General features: G+C 48.6%; 1 protein-coding gene across 1 annotated transcript in view; it reads right to left on the reverse strand.

The window, feature by feature from the left end:
- LOC118568941 (cytochrome P450 4F3) overlaps positions 1-17,246 on the reverse strand; it is a 24,683-nt gene extending 7,437 nt beyond the window's left edge. The window contains exons 1-7 of the mRNA XM_036166516.1: positions 17,241-17,246; positions 15,078-15,113; positions 14,515-14,713; positions 8,831-8,975; positions 7,530-7,583; positions 7,308-7,435; positions 3,835-3,956 (exon numbers count right to left, since the gene is read on the reverse strand). Of these exons, the coding sequence (XP_036022409.1) occupies positions 3,835-3,956; positions 7,308-7,435; positions 7,530-7,583; positions 8,831-8,975; positions 14,515-14,712 (647 nt within the window). The 5' untranslated portion in view covers position 14,713; positions 15,078-15,113; positions 17,241-17,246. The remainder of the gene's footprint in view (positions 1-3,834; positions 3,957-7,307; positions 7,436-7,529; positions 7,584-8,830; positions 8,976-14,514; positions 14,714-15,077; positions 15,114-17,240) is intronic.
- Positions 17,247-19,135: the final 1,889 nt, after the last annotated feature.

The following is a 19,135-nucleotide window of genomic DNA, read 5'->3' on the forward strand; positions in this document are numbered from 1 at the left end:
GCAACTAGAGCAGAACAATACAGTGGTACCCAGATCTCTGGTGATGAGAACAGACCTATCAGTGCCGCTTAGTAGATGGAGAAAAGAAGGGTCAGGAGACCCTCACCTTCAACTCCAACTATGTCTCTCTGTCCCCTACCATCTGCCACAAGTGATCTAGAAAGTGGGACTCCTCTTGTATATTAGAGGGACCAGCCTTAATATTACACATCCCAGGGGCTCAGGAGAGAGAACTACTGACAGCGAGGACTATTTTCGGGAAATAGAATCTCAGCACACCGAGCTCTTTAGTCCATTCACTTTATTTCCTCTGGCATAACATCCTATCTACACAGCTTAGTTCTGTTCTCGTGCCTAGCTCCTTTCTTGCCTGATTTCTCTCTGTTTATCTACTGCTCCTTCTTAAATTCTATCTTATTCTGATTCTGCCTCACCTAGGACCTTTTCACCTTGTGCTTACCCAGCTAGGACTTCCCATCTGACTCTTCCTCATCTTCCTTCTCATCCACACGTACTCTCTGATCAAAATCCTCCTTATCCCTCTCTGTTCTCCACCTCTAAGTTCTCCGCGTTCCTCCTAAGTCTCCCAGGAATCCAGTTATAAGCACAATCAATAGCAATCCCCTGGTCAAGCAAGGTCACCAGGCTTGAATTCTACAGGATCATAAAGGCAGGTAAGAATTTTCCTCAGGCAGTGACCACCAGGCTTTCTTTAACAATCCAAAATGGGAGTGGGAAAAGAGAAGGTCAGCTGAGTGCTAAAAAAGGGGATCTATGTGCTCAGTCCACATTCCAGAAGTGGTTAGGTAAGAAGTTAGGGGTCTATTAGTAAGGTTGTATAAGAAAGGAGGGTCTCACCCTAAATTGCACAAGAAATAAAGCTACCCACCTGACCTAGGAGACAGGTGTTGTTTCGTATGGCCTTGAATGCTTGATAGGCATTTTAGATAAATACACTGTTAGGGGTTCTTGGAAGCACACAAGAAAATCACTGTAGGAACCAGCTCATATCCATACAAAAGATAAAAAATCACCAAGATTCCTTAAACCATGGCTTCACCTTTGGAGAAGTCCTTGACTTTTCCAAGTAGCAGCTTTTGTGATAGCAGCTGGATTCCATTACGTTTTCCTGCAGCTAGCAGCAGACTCCGTGTACATCCATGAGGTCTCCATCCTCATGAGGTGAGTCTCTGTAATGGTGCAGCTGTTTTGGGGTTCCCTGTGCCCCTGAAAGTAACCCCTCCACTGTGCTTTGTAAGTAAGCCTAGTAAACTGTGTGAAGGAAGTTCCTAGAAGGAATTCCAGTTGGTCCTGACCCTTCGGCAAGGTTGCTTCACTGACTAGAATTTCAGTAACTGGAGAGTCGGAATGGTTCAGGTGCAGAGTCTAATCACAACTTATCTTGGACTGTCTTTAGCCCCCATAATTGTCACCATTCCTTGCCTGTCTCTGACCTAACATCCTCATGACTAACAAGTAAAACCTTTTTGGATGTAGTAGCTTAAAACCATAGTTTCCATCAACCAAAAAAAAAAAGCTAAGAGTATCATCAGATGATGCCTGAGCCCCACAGGGAACATTTCCTCACTGGCATTAGCCCCCCTACCTGATGCCTCCATCCATGTATTTTAAAAGTGCCTTGATTTATGACTTTTTAAAAAAAATTTATTTAGTTAGTTAGTTATTTAGTTATTTAGTTAGTTAGTTGGTTTTTCAAGACAGGGTTTCTCTGTGTAGTTTTGCGCCTTTCCTGGAACTCACTTTGGAGACCAGGCTGGCCTTGAACTCACAGAGATCCACCTGCCTCTGCCTCCCGAGTGCTGGGATTAAAGGCATTCGCCACCACAACCTGGTTGTTGGTTGTTTTTTTTTTTTTTTAATATTTTTAGATTTATTTATTTATTCTGTGTGTATGAGTGTTTTGCCTGCATGCATGCGTTTGCATCATGCCCACAGAGTTCAAAACAGGGCATTGGATCCCCTGGAACTGGAGCTATGGATGGTTATGAGCTACCATGGGGGTGTGGGAACTGAGCCTGGGTCCTGTACAAGACCAGCAAGTGCTCGTAACCACTGAGCTGACTCTCCACCCCCCCACACCCCCCAATTTATTGCTTTCTTTGCTCTATTATCACAAAAACTTCATCAAACTTGGACCGTGTGGAAACATGGAGTTTGGGGAAGCCTGAGTCTGCTTCCGGGCCATTGTCACTCATATTTGGCTCCAGAATGAACAGTCTCTTCTCCTCTTTCAGGAGAGAGCTGTTTTTGCCCCAACGCTCATTGATCTCACAGAGGTAGACTTTGGTCTGTCCTGAGTGCCCACCTCAGGGGAAGAAGGGTTTGATTGCATCTCCCAGGGGAAAAGTCAGTTCACCTGCCGCAGGGAAGGTTCTGGAGACTCTTTTCCATCTCCTGTCCTTTACTGAGTCTGTGTGAGCTACCTCCATGCCCCAGAGCACAGTGTGGACACCAGGCTCCTCCCCTTCCTCCTCCACCCAGGCTCCTCCCCTTCCTCCTTCACCCAGGCTCCTCCCCTTCTTCCTCTACCTAGGCTCCTCCCCTTCTTCCTATACCCAGGCTCCTCCCCTTCCTCCTCTACCCAGGCTCCTCCCCTTCTTCCTCCACCTAGGCTCCTCCCCTTCCTCCTCCACCCAGGCTCCTCCCCTTCTTCCTCCACCCAGGCTCCTCCCCTTCCTCCTCCACCCAGGCTTCTCCTCTTCTTCCCAACTTATCTTCTTTCCACTTCCATGTCTATAATTATTAATTGTTACTGGTGACTCAATGAGTTTAATTAGGGTTATTTGCAGGAGTATGGACACCTTACCAGTGGTGTAGCCACTGAAGAAAATGCCTCTCCATTTCCATTAACTGCCTTATTGTACTGTAATTTCCTCTGAGTTGAAACATTCCATCCTGGAGCAAGATTCATTAAGACTCAGGAAGTAAACAACTCTAGTCTCAGGAAATCCCTGAAACTCACCAAGTTCATGAGGCTCCTCCTTCCCCAAAGTTACATAAGTGGTAAGGACTGCTGGAGACACTCTGACCTGTAGAGCTGCAGAGAGCTCTGGGCTTCCAGCTCTGTGAGCTGTCACCCATGCTGGCGGACTTTGGTGATGTTGCTGTCTTTGAGTAATTTCTGCTTCTGTAAGTGACCCCAGTAGAACTCATTGGTTCACCAAGTTGGACTTTGGTGGTGTCCATACTTGGGTCTGTCACAGTCTCCCTACCTGGGGTGAGAAGATGTTTGTTTACATCTCCTCAGAAACAGTGTCACACAACATGCCTTCAGAGTCCCAGAGCTACAGCCCTAGGTGGGGACTGATGAGCTCCTCCACCACCTCTCTCTTTACTTTGAAAAGTCCCCTCTTCTCCATGCTCCAACTTTGGGGTACTGCCTCATCCCAGGAGCCAACTGATCACTGACTGAAGCCTCTTGGGTTTCACTGATTGAAACCCCAGGCTCAAAAAATCCTTTTTTCTCTTGATGTTGATTGTCTCAGATACTTTGTTACAGTGGGAGAAATCTGACTATTGAAAACTCAAACACCCTCAGTGGTTTCCTTGAAATCTCATAATGAAGTTCACATCCTTTGGCCTAGCTTTTCAAGGTCCTTAGAATTGAGCCACCATTTCCCTGATACCCTCATCCTCATGGCTGGGTGCAAACCTGCATCTCCAGGCCATCATATGAATAATTGCACCTCCTGGAAAGACCACTCACTCTCTCCCCTCCCAGGTCCTTTATTGCTAGTTCTGAGCAGCTCCCTCTGGCCAGTCCCCCTCCCTCGTGTCTAGGGGCCATGTTCCCAGGCCAGGCCAGGGACTCACTCCTGACAGTTGCTGTCGAAGCTGAAGACACACTTCTGCAGACTGTCCAGTGTCATGAGGCTGATGTGTTCAAACATGTCCAGGCGGGCACTTCCCTTGGAGGCTAGGCGCTGCCACTTGGTCTGGCCAGAGAAGGAGACAGGAATGAGCTGGGCCTTGGCACTTGGAGCCTCTTCCCAACCCCAGTCACCAAAAAGGAGCCCCTGAAACAGCCTTTGATTTGATCTGATTTGCGGTGTGCCATACTAAGATGGAACCGGTACCCCACCATCCACAGACCACTTCTTTAACTGGGTGGACTTGAACAAGCTCCCTGATGTGTCAGACCTTCAGGGTCACCCTTGCTGGGCAGCACTACCCTCTACTCCACCAGCTTGTGAAAGCAAAAGAAGACAGCAGATAATTACAGAATCGGCATGTGAGACCATGTTTGACACACGGTGTTCAGTCAGTGCTAGCTTTCTTGATCTTCGCTGTTATAAGTTTATTTAAAAAATATCAGGCAGCAGTGGTGCACACCTTTAATCCCAGCTCTTGGGAGGCAGAGCCAGGTGGATCTCTGTGTCTACAAAGTGAGCTCCAGGACAGACACCAAAACTACACAGAGAAATCCTGTCTCAAAAAACCAATATATATATACACATACATACACACCTAGGTTCTGGTCATGTGGCTCAGTCAGAAAAGTGCTTGCAACTCTAACATAAGGATCTGAGTTCAATTCCCAGAACACATGTTTAAAAAAAAAAAAGTGGTCATGGTGGCATCTGTAATCCTAGTGCCAGAGATGTGGGGACAGGAGGGTCCCTAGGACTCAACAGCTAGCCAGCTTGGCCAAATTGGTGAGCTCCAGGCAATGAAAGAGCCTGTGTCAGAAAAGCAAGTGGATGGCAACTAAGGAAGGATACCCAAGGTTGATCTGATCTACACACACACACACACACACACACACACACACACACACACGTGTATTTGCACACACACACATGTTTGGAGCATTGCAGCCTAGTCTCGGATCAGCATAGGACTACCTGTCCCACGGGTTTCCTGGGGGCAAGTTTTCCATGGAAACAGACTCTCACTTGGCAAGGACCAGTGGTCCACAGGACAGCATAAGAATTTGCAAAATTCATGCGGCTTACCGGCTCTTTTCTCTCTGGTTATATTGGTGATTCTTCAGGTGGTTTTTAGTTTTACTTTGTCAATCACACATGCAACAGCTGTAATTTTCCCTGGAAATTCTGCTCTTTCTCAAATATTTCCCAAGATTCAGCAAGGGGTTAATGCTTCTTAAATCTTTTATCTGGAATTGCTAATTACAACTCCCAATCCTGGGAACTTTTCTGACTCAATGGAGACAGTTAGGTACATATGAGAACACAACACTTGGAACATCAACCACGTCTCACAGTTCAGGAAAGGAGAGCAGGGCACGTATACACAGACTAGGAAGAAAGCCTCGGGCATACACATAGTGCCAACTGTTGAGAGTAAGTTCCCTGGACACCAAGCACAGAATCATTGGTAGCATCTGGGATGCTCTAAGGGGAAAAAGCACAATGCAAAGTATGGAAAGACCTGTCCTTACCATACACGAGAGCTTATATCGGTGGAAGAAGTCTGGTACAGTGGGATGGGAAAGAGTGCTTTATCAGGTCTGCCTTTTACAGAGACATTGAGACATGGGACTCTCTTGTAGTAAAGGAAACTGTATAAATATATATCTTGCAGACATGAAAGAATTGTCTGGTTTGAATATTGCTTTAAGCATTGCACCCAGGTCTATTACTTTCTACTTTGTAACCACAAGTAGCCACCAGCTGACATAAGTGCTGCGAGAGCAGAATGTGTCTACTCGATATTTAGTTAAGGCTGCAAAAATGCTGAACGCTATGTCTAGAATAAAGTTATGTAGGGGGTGGGAAGGTGTATTTGAGGAAGCATAAAGGGGAACAATGGGGGCTTTCATAATGATCACGATGGATTCCTTAAATTTTGATGTATTTCTTCAAATTAAAAAATGGGAACTGATAATAAAGCTGTTCATGTAACCATGGTAAGAAAAACTCTAAGCATAAATAAAGACGCCCTGAGCTATTCGTGGCCGCTGGAGTGCAGTCCACTCGGTGGTCAGACGTTTTCCTTGTACCGACACCCCTCCCCTGCCTCAGCAGGGACCTGAACCTGAGCCAAGGCTGGACCCCGGCACAAACACACAGGTGTAAACACACACACACACACACACACACACACACACACACACACACACACACCTGTAGTGTGTGAGAGGCTGCTGTCCCTGATCATGAGACTCCTTTCTAGGAATACCAATAACTCACTGTCCTATTATTTCTCACCTGGGCCATTTCTCAGATGTGTTTGCAAAGCACAGCTCAGAGAGCAGCAGTGACCCCATGCTTCCTTGTTTCCTATCACAGAACATCCCAGGATGACCACTCATGCCTTTAATCCCAGCATGCAAGAGGAAGAGACAGGACCCCCAGCACAGCTGGCTAGGAGACTAGCTGTATCCATGAGCTCTGGGTTTGATTGAGAGACCCTGCCTCAATGAGTCAGGCTGAGAGAGATGGATGAAGATTTCCAGCGTCAAGCTTGGGCCTCCACATGCACACACATGTGAACATACAAACCCTCTGTGATGATTAATGTTGATTGCCAACCTCACAAGATCTGGAGTGACCCAGGAGACAAGCTTCTGGGCATTCTTGTGAGGGATTATCTGTGTTAGGTTACCCTCTGTGCGTGCCTGAAAGGTTGATGTGTTGGCTAGTTTTGACTGTCCACTTGACACAAAATCACCTGGGAAGAGAACCACTCCATGAGGTGTTTTCTAGATCAGATTAGCCTGTGGGCATGTGTCTGAGGGATTATCTCAACTGTTAATTGATGCAGGAAAACCCATCCCACTGTGAGTGGCACCATTCCCTAGACAGAGTCTGTTCCTGGACTGAACAGAGAGGAGAAAACTGGCTGTGGGTGAGCAGGGATCCTTGCATTTCTTCTCTCCTCTTTGCCATGGCCGTGACACTTTAGCGATTGGACTGGAGCCAAACAAAGCCTTTCTCCCTCAGTCTGTCTAGGTATTCTATCACAGCAGCAGAGGAGAAACTGGAAGGCTGAGGCTAACTGGAGTGCAATGGTCCATCCTAAAGGCGGGTGGGCCAGCGGCATCCTTGGCTGTACAAAAAGGAGAAAGTGAGCTGAGCACCAGCACTCATCCCTCTTTACTTTCTGACTACGGATGCAATGGGACCAGCCGCCGCTACTGCCACACGCTTCTGCCACTGACTCCTCCAATGATGGAGTGTGAAGCAAAGCGACTTCCTCCCTTAAGTTGCTTCTCTCTGGGTATGTTATCACAGCCTCCATCTGAGCAGGGACTGGAGACCAGACCTGTCTACAGCCTTTTGTCCCCCAGGCTCCAGCTGGGGACCTGGGTTCCAGGGACTCACATGCATGATGTTAGTGCTGGCGTTGAAAATCTTCACATACGGCTTCAGGATGTTGAAATGGAAGGCAGGTGTCAACATGCGACGGTGGAGGCTCCACTTGTCACCAGTACTCATCAAGAGGCTATCTCCTAATAAAGCAGCGTGGCAGTAGGCAAGGAGAGCACCTTCCCCGTAACCCCACCCCCCCAGGGTGTTCCCAGCCCCTCACCTGTTGGTACTCACCTAGCCAGGGCTTCAGAAAACTGTAGAAGACTGTGTCCTTGGGGGCAACTGAAGCTGGTGTGAACAAGGACCATCAGGAGCCATGGAGGGAGGGCATAGAGGGATGGAGCCCTTAGCCTGGGATCTGCACACTCCCCTCCAAGTCCACACGGTAGGGTTGGGGGCAGAGGGTGCAGGGAAGACTCAGCCTGACATAACATACATACTGCAGCACACCTTCACACAGCTACTGCATGGCTGAACATGTTCACCCTGCCAAGCACAGCATCACATTCTGCAGACCTTTATAAAGACCCAACGCTTATCCCCTCCAGCATGTGCTGACATCTCCTGACATAGTCATGTGACACACACAGACACACATAGGCTAACGTGACTGGATCACACGTGACCTGCCCTGACTGTGACATAGATGGTCAGACACACCTCAGCACGTCCCATTGAAGCCCCACATGTGATTTGAAAGTCCATTTCTGGGCCAGGCATGAGGGGGCACGCCTTTAATCCCAGCATTCTGGAAAGAGAGAGGCAGGTGGAACTCTGTGAGTTCCAGGCCAGCCTTGTCTGCATAGTAAGTTCCAGGCTAGCCAGAGCTACACAATGAAAATACAATAAAATATATTTTTAGAGAAATATAGTTTTAGAGGGGAAAAGTCCGTTTTGGGGAGCAGCAAGATGACCCAGTAGGTAAAGGTGCTTGCCACTTAGCCTGATGACCTGAGCTCCATTTCTGGGATGAAGAGAAAAGAGAAATGACCTTCCCAAATTGTCCTCTGACCTCCAACCTTGCTCTGTAGTACACACACATGCACACATAAATAAATGTAAAATAATAGTAAAGTTAACTTCCCTGATGTAACCTACACAGTCCTCAACATTACTCAGATTTTTCTCAAAAGGTCTGTCTCAGTCATATCTCTGAAAGCTCCTGGTCCCAGACTTCAGACACTCCAAGCAGGGCGTAGACACAGCCAGGAGAAAAAGACAGTTTCGAACAACACCTCAGACGAGAGCCAGTCAGAAGCCAACATGTCCCAGTTCTTTGTGGCCCCAGAGAAAACCACTGTCCTATAAACCCGGGTGGGAACCAGGCGCAGCCAGAGAACAGCACACACCAGAAAGATAGAAGGGTCTGGAAGATACCACATGGGATGCCCCAGACGGGAGCCGCATGACCACAGGTGACTCAGGTGGGTCTAAATGAGACAAGGGCAGCGGCATTTCTGCCACGGCCCTTCCTGACCACACTGAGATCACCTGAGACTCACGGGTGTGCAAGCTGGGACCAGCATGGTGTCTACCTGGAGCCAAGAGCACAGGCTTGATGAAGGCAGGGTGGAATATGCGGATGACAGGTTGCCATGGCCCCACCCACCAGCAGCACACATCCCTGAAGGTCCGCACCAGGCTCTGGACGTACAGGAGCCCTTCCTCCGAGCTCTGGATCTATAGAAGAAGAGGAGCCACCTGGTGTTTGCTTCTCTGGGCTGCCAGAGATAACAAGCAGGGTAGGGAGCCACAGGGAGCCCCGGGGATTCCAGCCAGGACTTCACCCACACTGGTGAGCCTTGCCTGGGTCCCCTATCCTGAGTCTTGGGACAGAAGATATATCCTCACTTCGAATCCTAAACACTGTATTTTATTCTATTTTGCTTGTGTGCATGCACATGTGCATTATGTGTGTGTGAGAATGGAGGCCAGAGGTCAACCTCAGGTATCATCTAATTTATTTTTTTAATATTTTATTACGTTCTATTTATTTGTGCGGCATCAAGTGTGTGGAGGTCAGAGGACATCTTGCAGGAGCTGGTTCTCTCCTTCCACCGTGTGGGTCCCTGGAACTGAACTCGGATTGCCGGGCTTGGCAGCAATCCCCTTTACCTGATGAGTCAGCTCACCAGCCCCAACTTCCTTTTCTTGAGACAGAATCTCTCAGTGGCCTGAGGCTCACCGACTGGGCTAGGCCTGTGAGCCAGTGAGCTCCAGGGCCCCAGCTGTCTGCACCTCCCCAGTGCTGGGGTCGCGCTTATGCACCAAGCACCTCACTGACTGCGCCATCTCCCCAGCACCCTGAATACCGGATTAACCCGGATTCTCCTCCCTCCCATCTTCCATATGGAAACAGTTGTACCCTACAGTTTTCCACATAGCAAGCGGCATGGCTGAGACCTGAGCCTGGGACTGTGGATCCCCAGAATCATAGAGACTTAATGCAGACTTTGCCTTGTGAAGGCCGTTTATGGGAACTCCAGGGGGCAGTGAGCTCTCTCGTGGACCTGAATCTCTAAGACTCATCATTACAGGCATGCCTGCAGGGCGCTGTTTTGTTAATTGATGTAGAAAGACTCAGTCTTTGGGGTGCAGCACCATTTCATGGCCTGATCCTATCCTAGTTTTAATGTTACTGTGATTTAAAAAAAGCAAAAACAAAACAAACAAACAAAAAAAACCCACCCTGACCAAAGGCAACTCTGACTTATACTTCCAGGTCATAGTCCATCCAGTGGTGGTGGCCCACACCTGTAATCCCAGGCACTCGGGAGGCAGAGGCAGGTGGATCTCTGTGAATTCGAGGCCAGCCTGGTCTACAAAGCGAGTTCCAGGACAGCCTCCAAAGCTACAGAGAAACCCTGTCTCGAAAAACCAAAAAAAAAAAAAAAAGCTAAAATATCACCAAGAATTCTTTATTTTTATTTTTATTTTTTATTTTTTTGTGGAGCTGAGGACCGAACTCAGGACCTTGCACTTGCTAGGCAAGCACTCTACCACTGAGCTAAATCCCCAACCCCAAGAATTCTTTTTTTTTTAAATTTAATTATTTAATTATTTACTTAATTATTTACTTAATTATTTATTTATTTAATTATTTATTTATTTATTTATTTATTTATTTATTTATTTATTTATTTATTATGTATACAGTGTTCTGCCTGCCAGAAGAGGGCACCAGATCTCATTTTAGATGGTTGTGAGCCACCATGTGGTTGCTGGAAATTGAACTCAGGACCTCTGGAAGAGCATGGATGAGCAGCCAGTGCTCTTAACTACTGAGCCATCTCTCCAGTCCCCATCACCAAGACTTCTTAAGCCATGGCTTGACCTTCGGAGAAGCCTTGACTTTTCCAAGCTGCAGCTTTTGTGATAGTAGCTGGATTCCACAACATTTTCCTGCGGCTTGCAGCATTCATTACCATACGTGTGTGTGTATGTGTGTGTGTGTGTGTGTGTGTGCGCGTGCACATGAGTGCAGTACATGCAGAAGCCAGAAGAGGATGTTAGATCCTGGAACTGAAGTTACAGATGATTGTGAATTACCCAGTGTGGATGCTGGGAAGTGAATCAGGTTCCCTGTGAGAGCAACCACTGAGCTCAACCACTGAGCCACCTCTCCAAGGCTTCTCAATGCTCCTGACCTCATCAGTCACAGCACGGCCTCAGCTTTCCAAGTGTTCCTTTTTTTTTTTTCCAAACTACTATCCTGGTTTTTGCTCCTAATTCTCAGTATAAACATATCTAAAAGCAAACATCAATCCATGCAACAGCTGAAAAACAAAATTCCTTCTGTCAAATGAACTAGTTTGTCATTTTAAACACAGCTTTGAGGCTGGAGAGACGGCTCAGTAATTCCAAGCACATGTTGCTCTTGCAGAGGACCCAAGTTTAGTTCTTGGCACCCACATGGGGCAGCTCACACCTGCCTGCAATTCCAGCTCCAGGGGATGCAACACCCTCTTCTGTCCGCCCGACCACTGCACACACACACACAAATACAAAAATAAATAAATCTTTAAACAGAGACTCCCACAAAGCCTCAGAGCAGAAACAAAATGTCCCTAAGTTCTTTGCCAGTATGTGTGACAGAGTCTCCCTGGGAAGGTGTGTGTGACAGAATGTGTGTGTGACAGAGTCTCCCTGGGAAGATCCAAAACACACCCTTACTCATCATGACGGACCAAAAGTAACGAATGCACGGGTGTCCAATTTGACCAACCAATAAATTTTACTAACAGATTATGGGAAGGGGCTTACTTACAGGGATGATTCAAAAGCAGCTGCATCGCTAGGAAACCCACCCATGGGTGATTGCAATCCCACCCCAGAGAATCCCTGAAAAATAAAGCAACCCCGGCGCTCTCTTTAGATCTTGCAGGCCGCTCCACAGCCCAGATATCTTTCTTTACGCAGTTTGGCTGGTCAGAGTCTCCAGCAAATGTTTGCCCCTTTTATACTGTTGGCTTAAGGTTCTCAAGAATCTCCTAAGCTTCTGTTCCTTCTGAGGCTCTTGAGCCCTCCTTTCCTTTCTGTTTGCTTTTTGTTTTTTGAGACAGGGTTTCTCTGTGTAGCTTTGGTGACTATTCTGGCTCTCCCTCTTTGGACCAGGCTGGCCTTGAACTCACAGAGATCTGCCTGGCTCTGCCTCCCGAGTGCTGGGATTAAAGGCGAGCGCCACCCACCACTGCTGGGCCCCCTTTCCTTTCTGAAGCAAATGTTTCAATTTGGAAGGAATGTTACAGTTTAGAGGAAAATTCCATAGAACAGGTGGCCTCTTCTCCAACTACCAGCAGTGGTTTTTCCCATCTAAAGACTCATGGGCACAGTCATTACTTCATAGGTACAGTCATTATGTCATAAGTGCATTCATTATGTCATAAGCACAGTCATTACGCCACAAGCACAGTCATTACATCATAAGCACAACCATTACATCATAAGCAAAATCATTATGTCATAAGCAAAGTCATTACCTCATGGGTCAGTCATTACCTCATGGGCACAGTCATTACCTCATGGGTCAGCCATTACCTCATGGGTGCAGTCATTACTGTCTGAATTCTACCAGATTCTGGACTTTTGAGTTCCTCCAGAACCACCCACTAATCTCTGTGTTAGTTTTTTTTTAATAATTTATTTTTATTGTGTTCATTGGTGTTTCACTTGCATGGATGTCTGTGTGAGGGTGTCAGAAGGCCTGGAACTGGAGTTACAGACAGCTGTGAGCTGCCATGTGGGTGCTGGGAATTGAACCCAGGTCCTCTGGAAGAACAGTCACTGCTCTCAACCACTGAGCCATCTCTCCAGCCCCGTGTGTTAGTTATTTTTATGAACCTGTGAGCAGAGTCCCTGAAAGAACAAGTGAAATGAAGAAGGCCTTTCTTTGCTCAAGGTTTCAGAGCATTTATTCCATGGCTGCTCGCCGCCCCCCGCCCCTCAATGTTTCACATCATGGCGACAGGAGCCTATGGTAGGGGAGTTCTTTACCTCATGTGGACAAGGAGCAAAAAGAGTTAAGGACAGAGGGCAAGAAACCCCCAAGAAGCTGTCCCTAATGACCTATGTCTTCCAACTACACCCTGCCTCCTGAAGCTTCCGGAACCTTCAAACTTGTGTGACCACTGGGCACTGGGCATCCAGCAAGTATACACTGTATACCAATTTTCTCCTGATTGGAACATTCCCTCTGGGAAGCTGGGGTTGGGGGTGCTCAGGAGACTGCAAGGGGTCTGGAAGTGGAAACACACAAGACTTTGTCAAAGCCTCATCCCGGATGAGCAGAAGTTAGCCCATGTTTCCTCAAGTCTCTCAAGACCACTATGACCACCTTGGCTTTGGAATGTGGACTTTCTCACCCTGGGAGCAGTCCCAGCATCAGGGGCCACCACAAGAGGGAACTCACACGGGGAGAGAGTGGGTGGAGGTGTGGTCTCAGGACTTGTCCCCAAGGTATCCCATATCCCTCCATGGTCTAGGTGGCCCATTTTTATATGGCACTTTTCCCTCCAGGCCTAACAGGATGGCATTTTCAGCGTTTCCTGGTAGTCATGGCAACTATAGCAGAACACTAGAGTAGTAGCCAGGTAATGGTCATGGTGATGGGTTCTTAGACTCCAGGGGAGACCCTTTTCTGATACTCCAGCTATGACTCTCTCCTCCAGCAGCAAGTGATCTTAGGATATGTGGAGTACACCGGAAAAGGAGGGTTTTTAAGACTACGGTGAAGCTTCCATGAAGTTGTCACCCAGCATGGTTGGGACCTTACAATAACAGAGCTGTCTGAGGGTCACCCATGATCCTGTAAGTAACCGCTTTCCTGTTCTCTGTAAAAACACCCAATAAACCCATTGTTCTCACAGAGCTGGACGCTGGTGGGCTTGCTACTCCAGGGTCTCCTCGGGGTAAATACTTGTTCACATCTACTCAGAATAGTTAGCTTGCCACCCACGTAGCCTCGGGTTCTTCCTTTGAGGAAGCCTTGACAGACCCCAAGAGAGCAGAGGTGTCCCCTAGGTGGCAGCTCTCATCTGTCATCAGCTGACACCAGGCGCTGGCAGAAGAGCCTGTGTGTGGTCCAGATGAACCTCTGCACCCCTGGCACCATGCCATTTACGAGGAAAAACAAACGTCACCAAATCACCCAGAGGGAAAAACAGATCTAAGTCAGCGTTCACGGTGTGGCATGAAGGATGGGTTCTGGGAAGGCGTCTGAAAGGGGAAGCGAGTGGCCAGCTCATATCTAGATTGAGCAACAGGGCTCATTGGTACATCTCAGTTGAGAAGCCAGACATAAGAGGAAGGGGCTGAAGGAAGTGGGAAATCAGACCCCAGAGCTCTCCTAGCCCAGCTACGCCCCTGGGTGTGCCTCGGTAAGTTGCAGCTCATTTCTGTGACCAGTGGGAGACCAGAGATGAAAAGATGTGATAGAGGCAGAGGACTGGCCCTGATCTCCCCTCAGGAGGCTTCAAGCCCAGCACAGAGAGCCTGAGAACACAGGGTCCTCAGTCTGTGGAGCCCATGCTGGGAGCCCTGCAGCATGGCCATCTGTGTGGAAGTCAGCTGGAGATGGATGCAGGGACACCTATTCCGGGTGGAAAAGGCTCATAACCTTTTCTTTGGAACGACGTCATTCAGCCCATCCCTGTCCCCATTCCAAGCTCCTCACAATTCCTTCCACCCTGAAACCCCAGACCCACCTCCCTGCCACACTCACCAGGCCCAGGTGACCCCAGAGCCAGTGTCGTTTGGGGGGCTGAGGGAAACAGCGAAGGCGACGGGAGATTTCATAGACAGCGTAAGCCTGGCTCAGGATGTAAGCCAGGAGGCAGGAGGCCCCTGCCAGGGGTAGGAACAGCCACAGGGAAGCTGTTGCAGGCCCCAGGCCCAGCCAGGACATGCTCAGCTGTAGCATCCTGCAGGGCAAATGGACACAAGGTGAGATCCTGGGGCGTGGGAAAGAAACAGGGGTGTCCAGGGACAGTGGACAGGAGCAGGGAATTAAAGGGTAAGGATAAGGCCTGGGAAGGCAGGGAGACCCAGGGCAAGGCAGGGGAGAGGCAAGGAGGAGGAGGAGAATGAGACAGAGGAGGAAGAAATGAAGGAAGAGAAGATGGAGGAGGAAAGAGATTGATTTGAGTCCTAGTCATATATGGGGGCCCAGGGACTATGAGCGAGAAATCAACACCTGATGCCTGACTTCCTGTCCTGTCCCAGCCTAGGACAGCCCCTCCCCACGCCAGGCCGGGGCCCCTCATCCCACCGGCCCTAGGCTGGTACCTTCTCTCAGAAGCACACTCTGCTCCCCAAGTCCTTCTCTGGCTCCTGACCAGGGGTGTCTGGAGGAGTCTGGGCAGGGGCAGCCTATGCCTGGCAGGCCCTGCTGCCTCTTTCTGTCTGGGTAGGTGGCCCACATGGGGGCGGAGCCAGCCTGGAGCAGAGGAGAACCAATCAGGACCCCACACTCAGGGTCACACAGATGAGTACTGGGTCCTCAGGACTTCACACCTCTCGTGTGGGTCCTTTAGAGGAAGCAGTGGGCAGATCAACAGAGATAGAGCCCCAGAGAAACGGTGTGAGGAAACAGGCTGGCCACCACTCTGGGACCTGTGAACTAGGACTCTGCTCTGTGTAAGAGTGTGAGGAAAGTCCTCCCACCGTGCCTTGGGTCCTCATCCTGCCTGCTGTGCCCAGGCTAGTCTACACACTGGTCTACATAAACAGCTCTCTTCAGGTGCCCGGCGTCCTCACAAGGCTTATTTCCCTCCACACTCTAAGCAGTCTGCTCTAGAGTCCTGAGTATCAACGGGAAAGCAAGGGGAAGCTCAGAGAGGGCAAGTGTCTAACCCAAGTTGCACAGCTCAGAGATAGATCGATAGATAGATAGAATCTCAGGCTTGTCCCTCACCAGAGCTGTTTTGCCCTACTGAGCACAGTGCACTGTCAATGTGGGGACATTTATAGTGCTGGGATCACATGGTCACACACCAGAAGCATCCTGAGGCCCTTCCATGGCCTCCTGCTTCTTCTCCCTTCCCAGGATGCTCTGTCCACAGATTGCCTCCTTCTCTCCTGGCCCTCCTGAGGGGCGGTCGGAGAAAATCGAGGGGGAGATAGCTCCTTCTACATCCCCAGTACCGCCTCCAGCCCAGTCAGCCAGATGTCAGGTGGCTGTAGCCCTCAACAGAGTCACAGTGCCAAATGCCTGTCATCCAAGCACTTGAGAGGCTAAGAAGGGAATGTAGTTCAAGGCCAACTTGGGCTACAGTGAGAGCCTGTACTGTAATTTCAGCTTTCCTCTGACCTCCTCAGGTACCCACACGTACACATACATAACCTACACAGAGACACACACACACACACAATTTAAAATAAAACCTTGCCTGGCATTGCGGCCCATGTCATAGTCACGGTTCTATTGCTGAGAAGAGACACCACAACCAAAGCAACTCTTAGAAAAGAAAGCACTGAAGTTAGTCCACAATCATCATGGTGGGGAGCATGGTGGCAGACATGGCGCTGGAGCAGCAGCTGAAAGATTTAAATCCTGCAGGTGGCAGGCAGAGAGAGGGAGGGAGGGAAGGAGGGAGGGAGAGAGGGAGGGAGGGAGATGGAGGGAGGGAGGAAGAGAATGGCTTTTACAACCTCAAAGCCCACCTCCAGTGACACACTAACCATTATAATCTTTCCAAATGGTGACACTCCCTGGTGATGAAGCTTTCAAACATACGAGCCTATGGAGGCCATTCTTATTTAAACCACCGCAGCACACCACTTTAATCCCAACACTCTGGAGGCAGAAGCAGGCAGATCTTGTGAGTTCGAAGCTAGCCTGATCTACATGGTGAGTTCTAGGTCAGCCAGGGCTACATAGTAAGACTCTGTCTCAAAAATAAATGAATGAATAAAGTATTTTAAAGGTAACAACAACAAGAAATAAAATCAAATAAATGAAGAAGTCTGGGGAGATAGATCAGTCAGCAAACCAGTTGCCTGGCAATTGTGAGAAGTTAGTTTGGATCCCCAAGACCCACATAAAAAGTCATGTGCAGCAGCACACATCTGTCATCCCAGCCATTACATGGCCAGGTGGGCGGTGAAGATGGACAGATGTTGAGGAGCTCAGTGGCCAGCTAGCCTGACCTATATATGGAAGTTCCAAAGACTCAAACAAAACGTGGAAGTCACATGAGGGTATGTCCTCTGGTCTCCACAGGAACAATGTACGTGCCTTCACCCACACACAAAGGAATGTGCACAAAGAGAGAGAGAGGTACACACACACACACACACACACACACACACAGCCTTGAAGAGTGGTGCAGGTGGCAATCCTCCTACCTCAGTCTCCTGAGTGCTGGGATTGCAGTCATGCTTGCTACCATGCCTGGCTCCTGGGTCCCTTTAGACTCTCATGTGTGCTACCTGCTGGTAGCACACCACCTCTCCCTTTCTTAGCAGTCAGAAAGAGATAACTTCCAAATTCACTGGAACTTAGGCCAAGCTGGCTGTGCAAATTCAAGCAAGCAGCTTGCCCTCCATGAGCCTCTTGTCTTCTTTAAAATGGGGAAGTGAGGTTATACGTTTCCGTGAGGCACCTGAGCACCTACAGTATCCCTGGCTTGCCGCTTTGAACTCAGGACATATCAGACGTACAAGGTCCCTGTCATCATGGTGTGCACATCTGATGGGGAACACCAACAAGTAATAGGACCAAGTCAGACTGTACAGGCTTAGGAAGGAGTTAGCAGAAACCTGGGAGGATGAGGATGTGTTCAGGACACAGTAATCAGGAGGACATCCACAAGAGGTGACCCCAGAGCAGAACCTGAGTGACACAGAGGACTGCATCAAGGCAGCAGGCAGACCACCTGAAACACACCTACATGCCCTCTGCACACTTCCCCTGTAGAGCTGAGATAAACAATGTGCAGCAACTTCCCCTCCAACGGTTGGGGAAGGAGAAAGGCCACACAGAAAACCATGCTGCAGTACTGACACTCTGCCCCAGGTTAAGGTCAGAAATGCTTGTCCAATACCCACCCTGCAGTAAGGTCTGAGATCCAGCAGTCCAGAGACCTGCCATGCAGGAAACCCTCAGCATCTTGGCAGAGATGCCAGGGGTCCAAATGAGCCACCTCATTGTTCCTTTTTCTCCATAAATTATAAAGTCATTGTTTAGGGTTGAAATGATGCCCCAGTGATAAAGGCATTTGCCCCAGTGGTAAAGGCATTTGCTGCCAAACCTGATGACCTGGCATCAATCCCTGAGACCCACATGGCGGAGGAGAGGAGAGAATTGACACCCACAAGTGTCCTCTGACCTCCACATGTATGATATGGCATGTGTGCATACAAATACACACACATGCAAACATATGATTAATTGCTGTGGGATAATCCTTTTCTATACTGTAAAGATTTGTCACTAAAATTGGTTTAATAAAACACTGATTGGCCAGTAACCAGGCAGGAAGTACAGGTGGGGCAACCAAACTAAGAATGATGGGAAGAAGATGGGCAGAGTCAGGGGTCACAACCCAGATGCAGAGGGAAAAGGAGATGAACAGGCTAATAAAGGTACCACCACATAACAGAGCATAAATGAAGAACATGAGTTAACTTACAATGGAAGAGTTAGTTAGTAATAAGCCTGAGCTATTGGCTGAGAGTTTAAAATTTAAATTAAGTCTCTGTGTGGTAATTTGTGAAGTAGCTGCCAGGTATTTGGGAACAGGTGGTTGGGACAGGAAACGTCCATTTACATATGGATTTCCAACATGTGGCTGAAATTTCCACATAAAACCTGACAAAGCTTAAAAAGGGATTCTAAATCCAGGCAGTGGTGGCACACGCCTTTAATCCCAGCACTCAAGAGGCAGAGCCAGGCGGATCTCTGTGAGTTCGAGGCCAACCTGGTCTACAGAGTGAGTTCCAGGAAAGGCACAAAGCTACACAGAGAAACCCTGTCTCGAAAAAACAAAAACAAAAACAAAAAAAAGAAGAAGATTGTAAACGCATAAGAACAGAGTCAAGCATAGTTTCTTGGTAACTGCCTTTTCTCCAGTGGGCTTTGTTTGTTGGAGGTGAGCAGAGGCATGGCTCCTTTAAGAAATGGCTTTCTGGCTAGGTGCTAGCAGCAAAAACGGGTAGACCTTTTAAGAGGTCCTACTATCAAACACTTATCTGGTGTTTATGGGCAGCTGCTACTTGGTGGCGGCATGGAACTAGAAACTTCCCGGAGTTGGGGCAGTAAACAAGGCTTTCATAGCTGGTGGTAAACATGCCTCTGCCATGGGACTAGACTCTCAAGGAACCAAGGAGGAGTCAGCACCAGC

This window comes from Onychomys torridus, chromosome 17 (assembly GCF_903995425.1).
Source record: "Onychomys torridus chromosome 17, mOncTor1.1, whole genome shotgun sequence".
NCBI classification, from domain to species: Eukaryota; Metazoa; Chordata; class Mammalia; order Rodentia; family Cricetidae; genus Onychomys; species Onychomys torridus.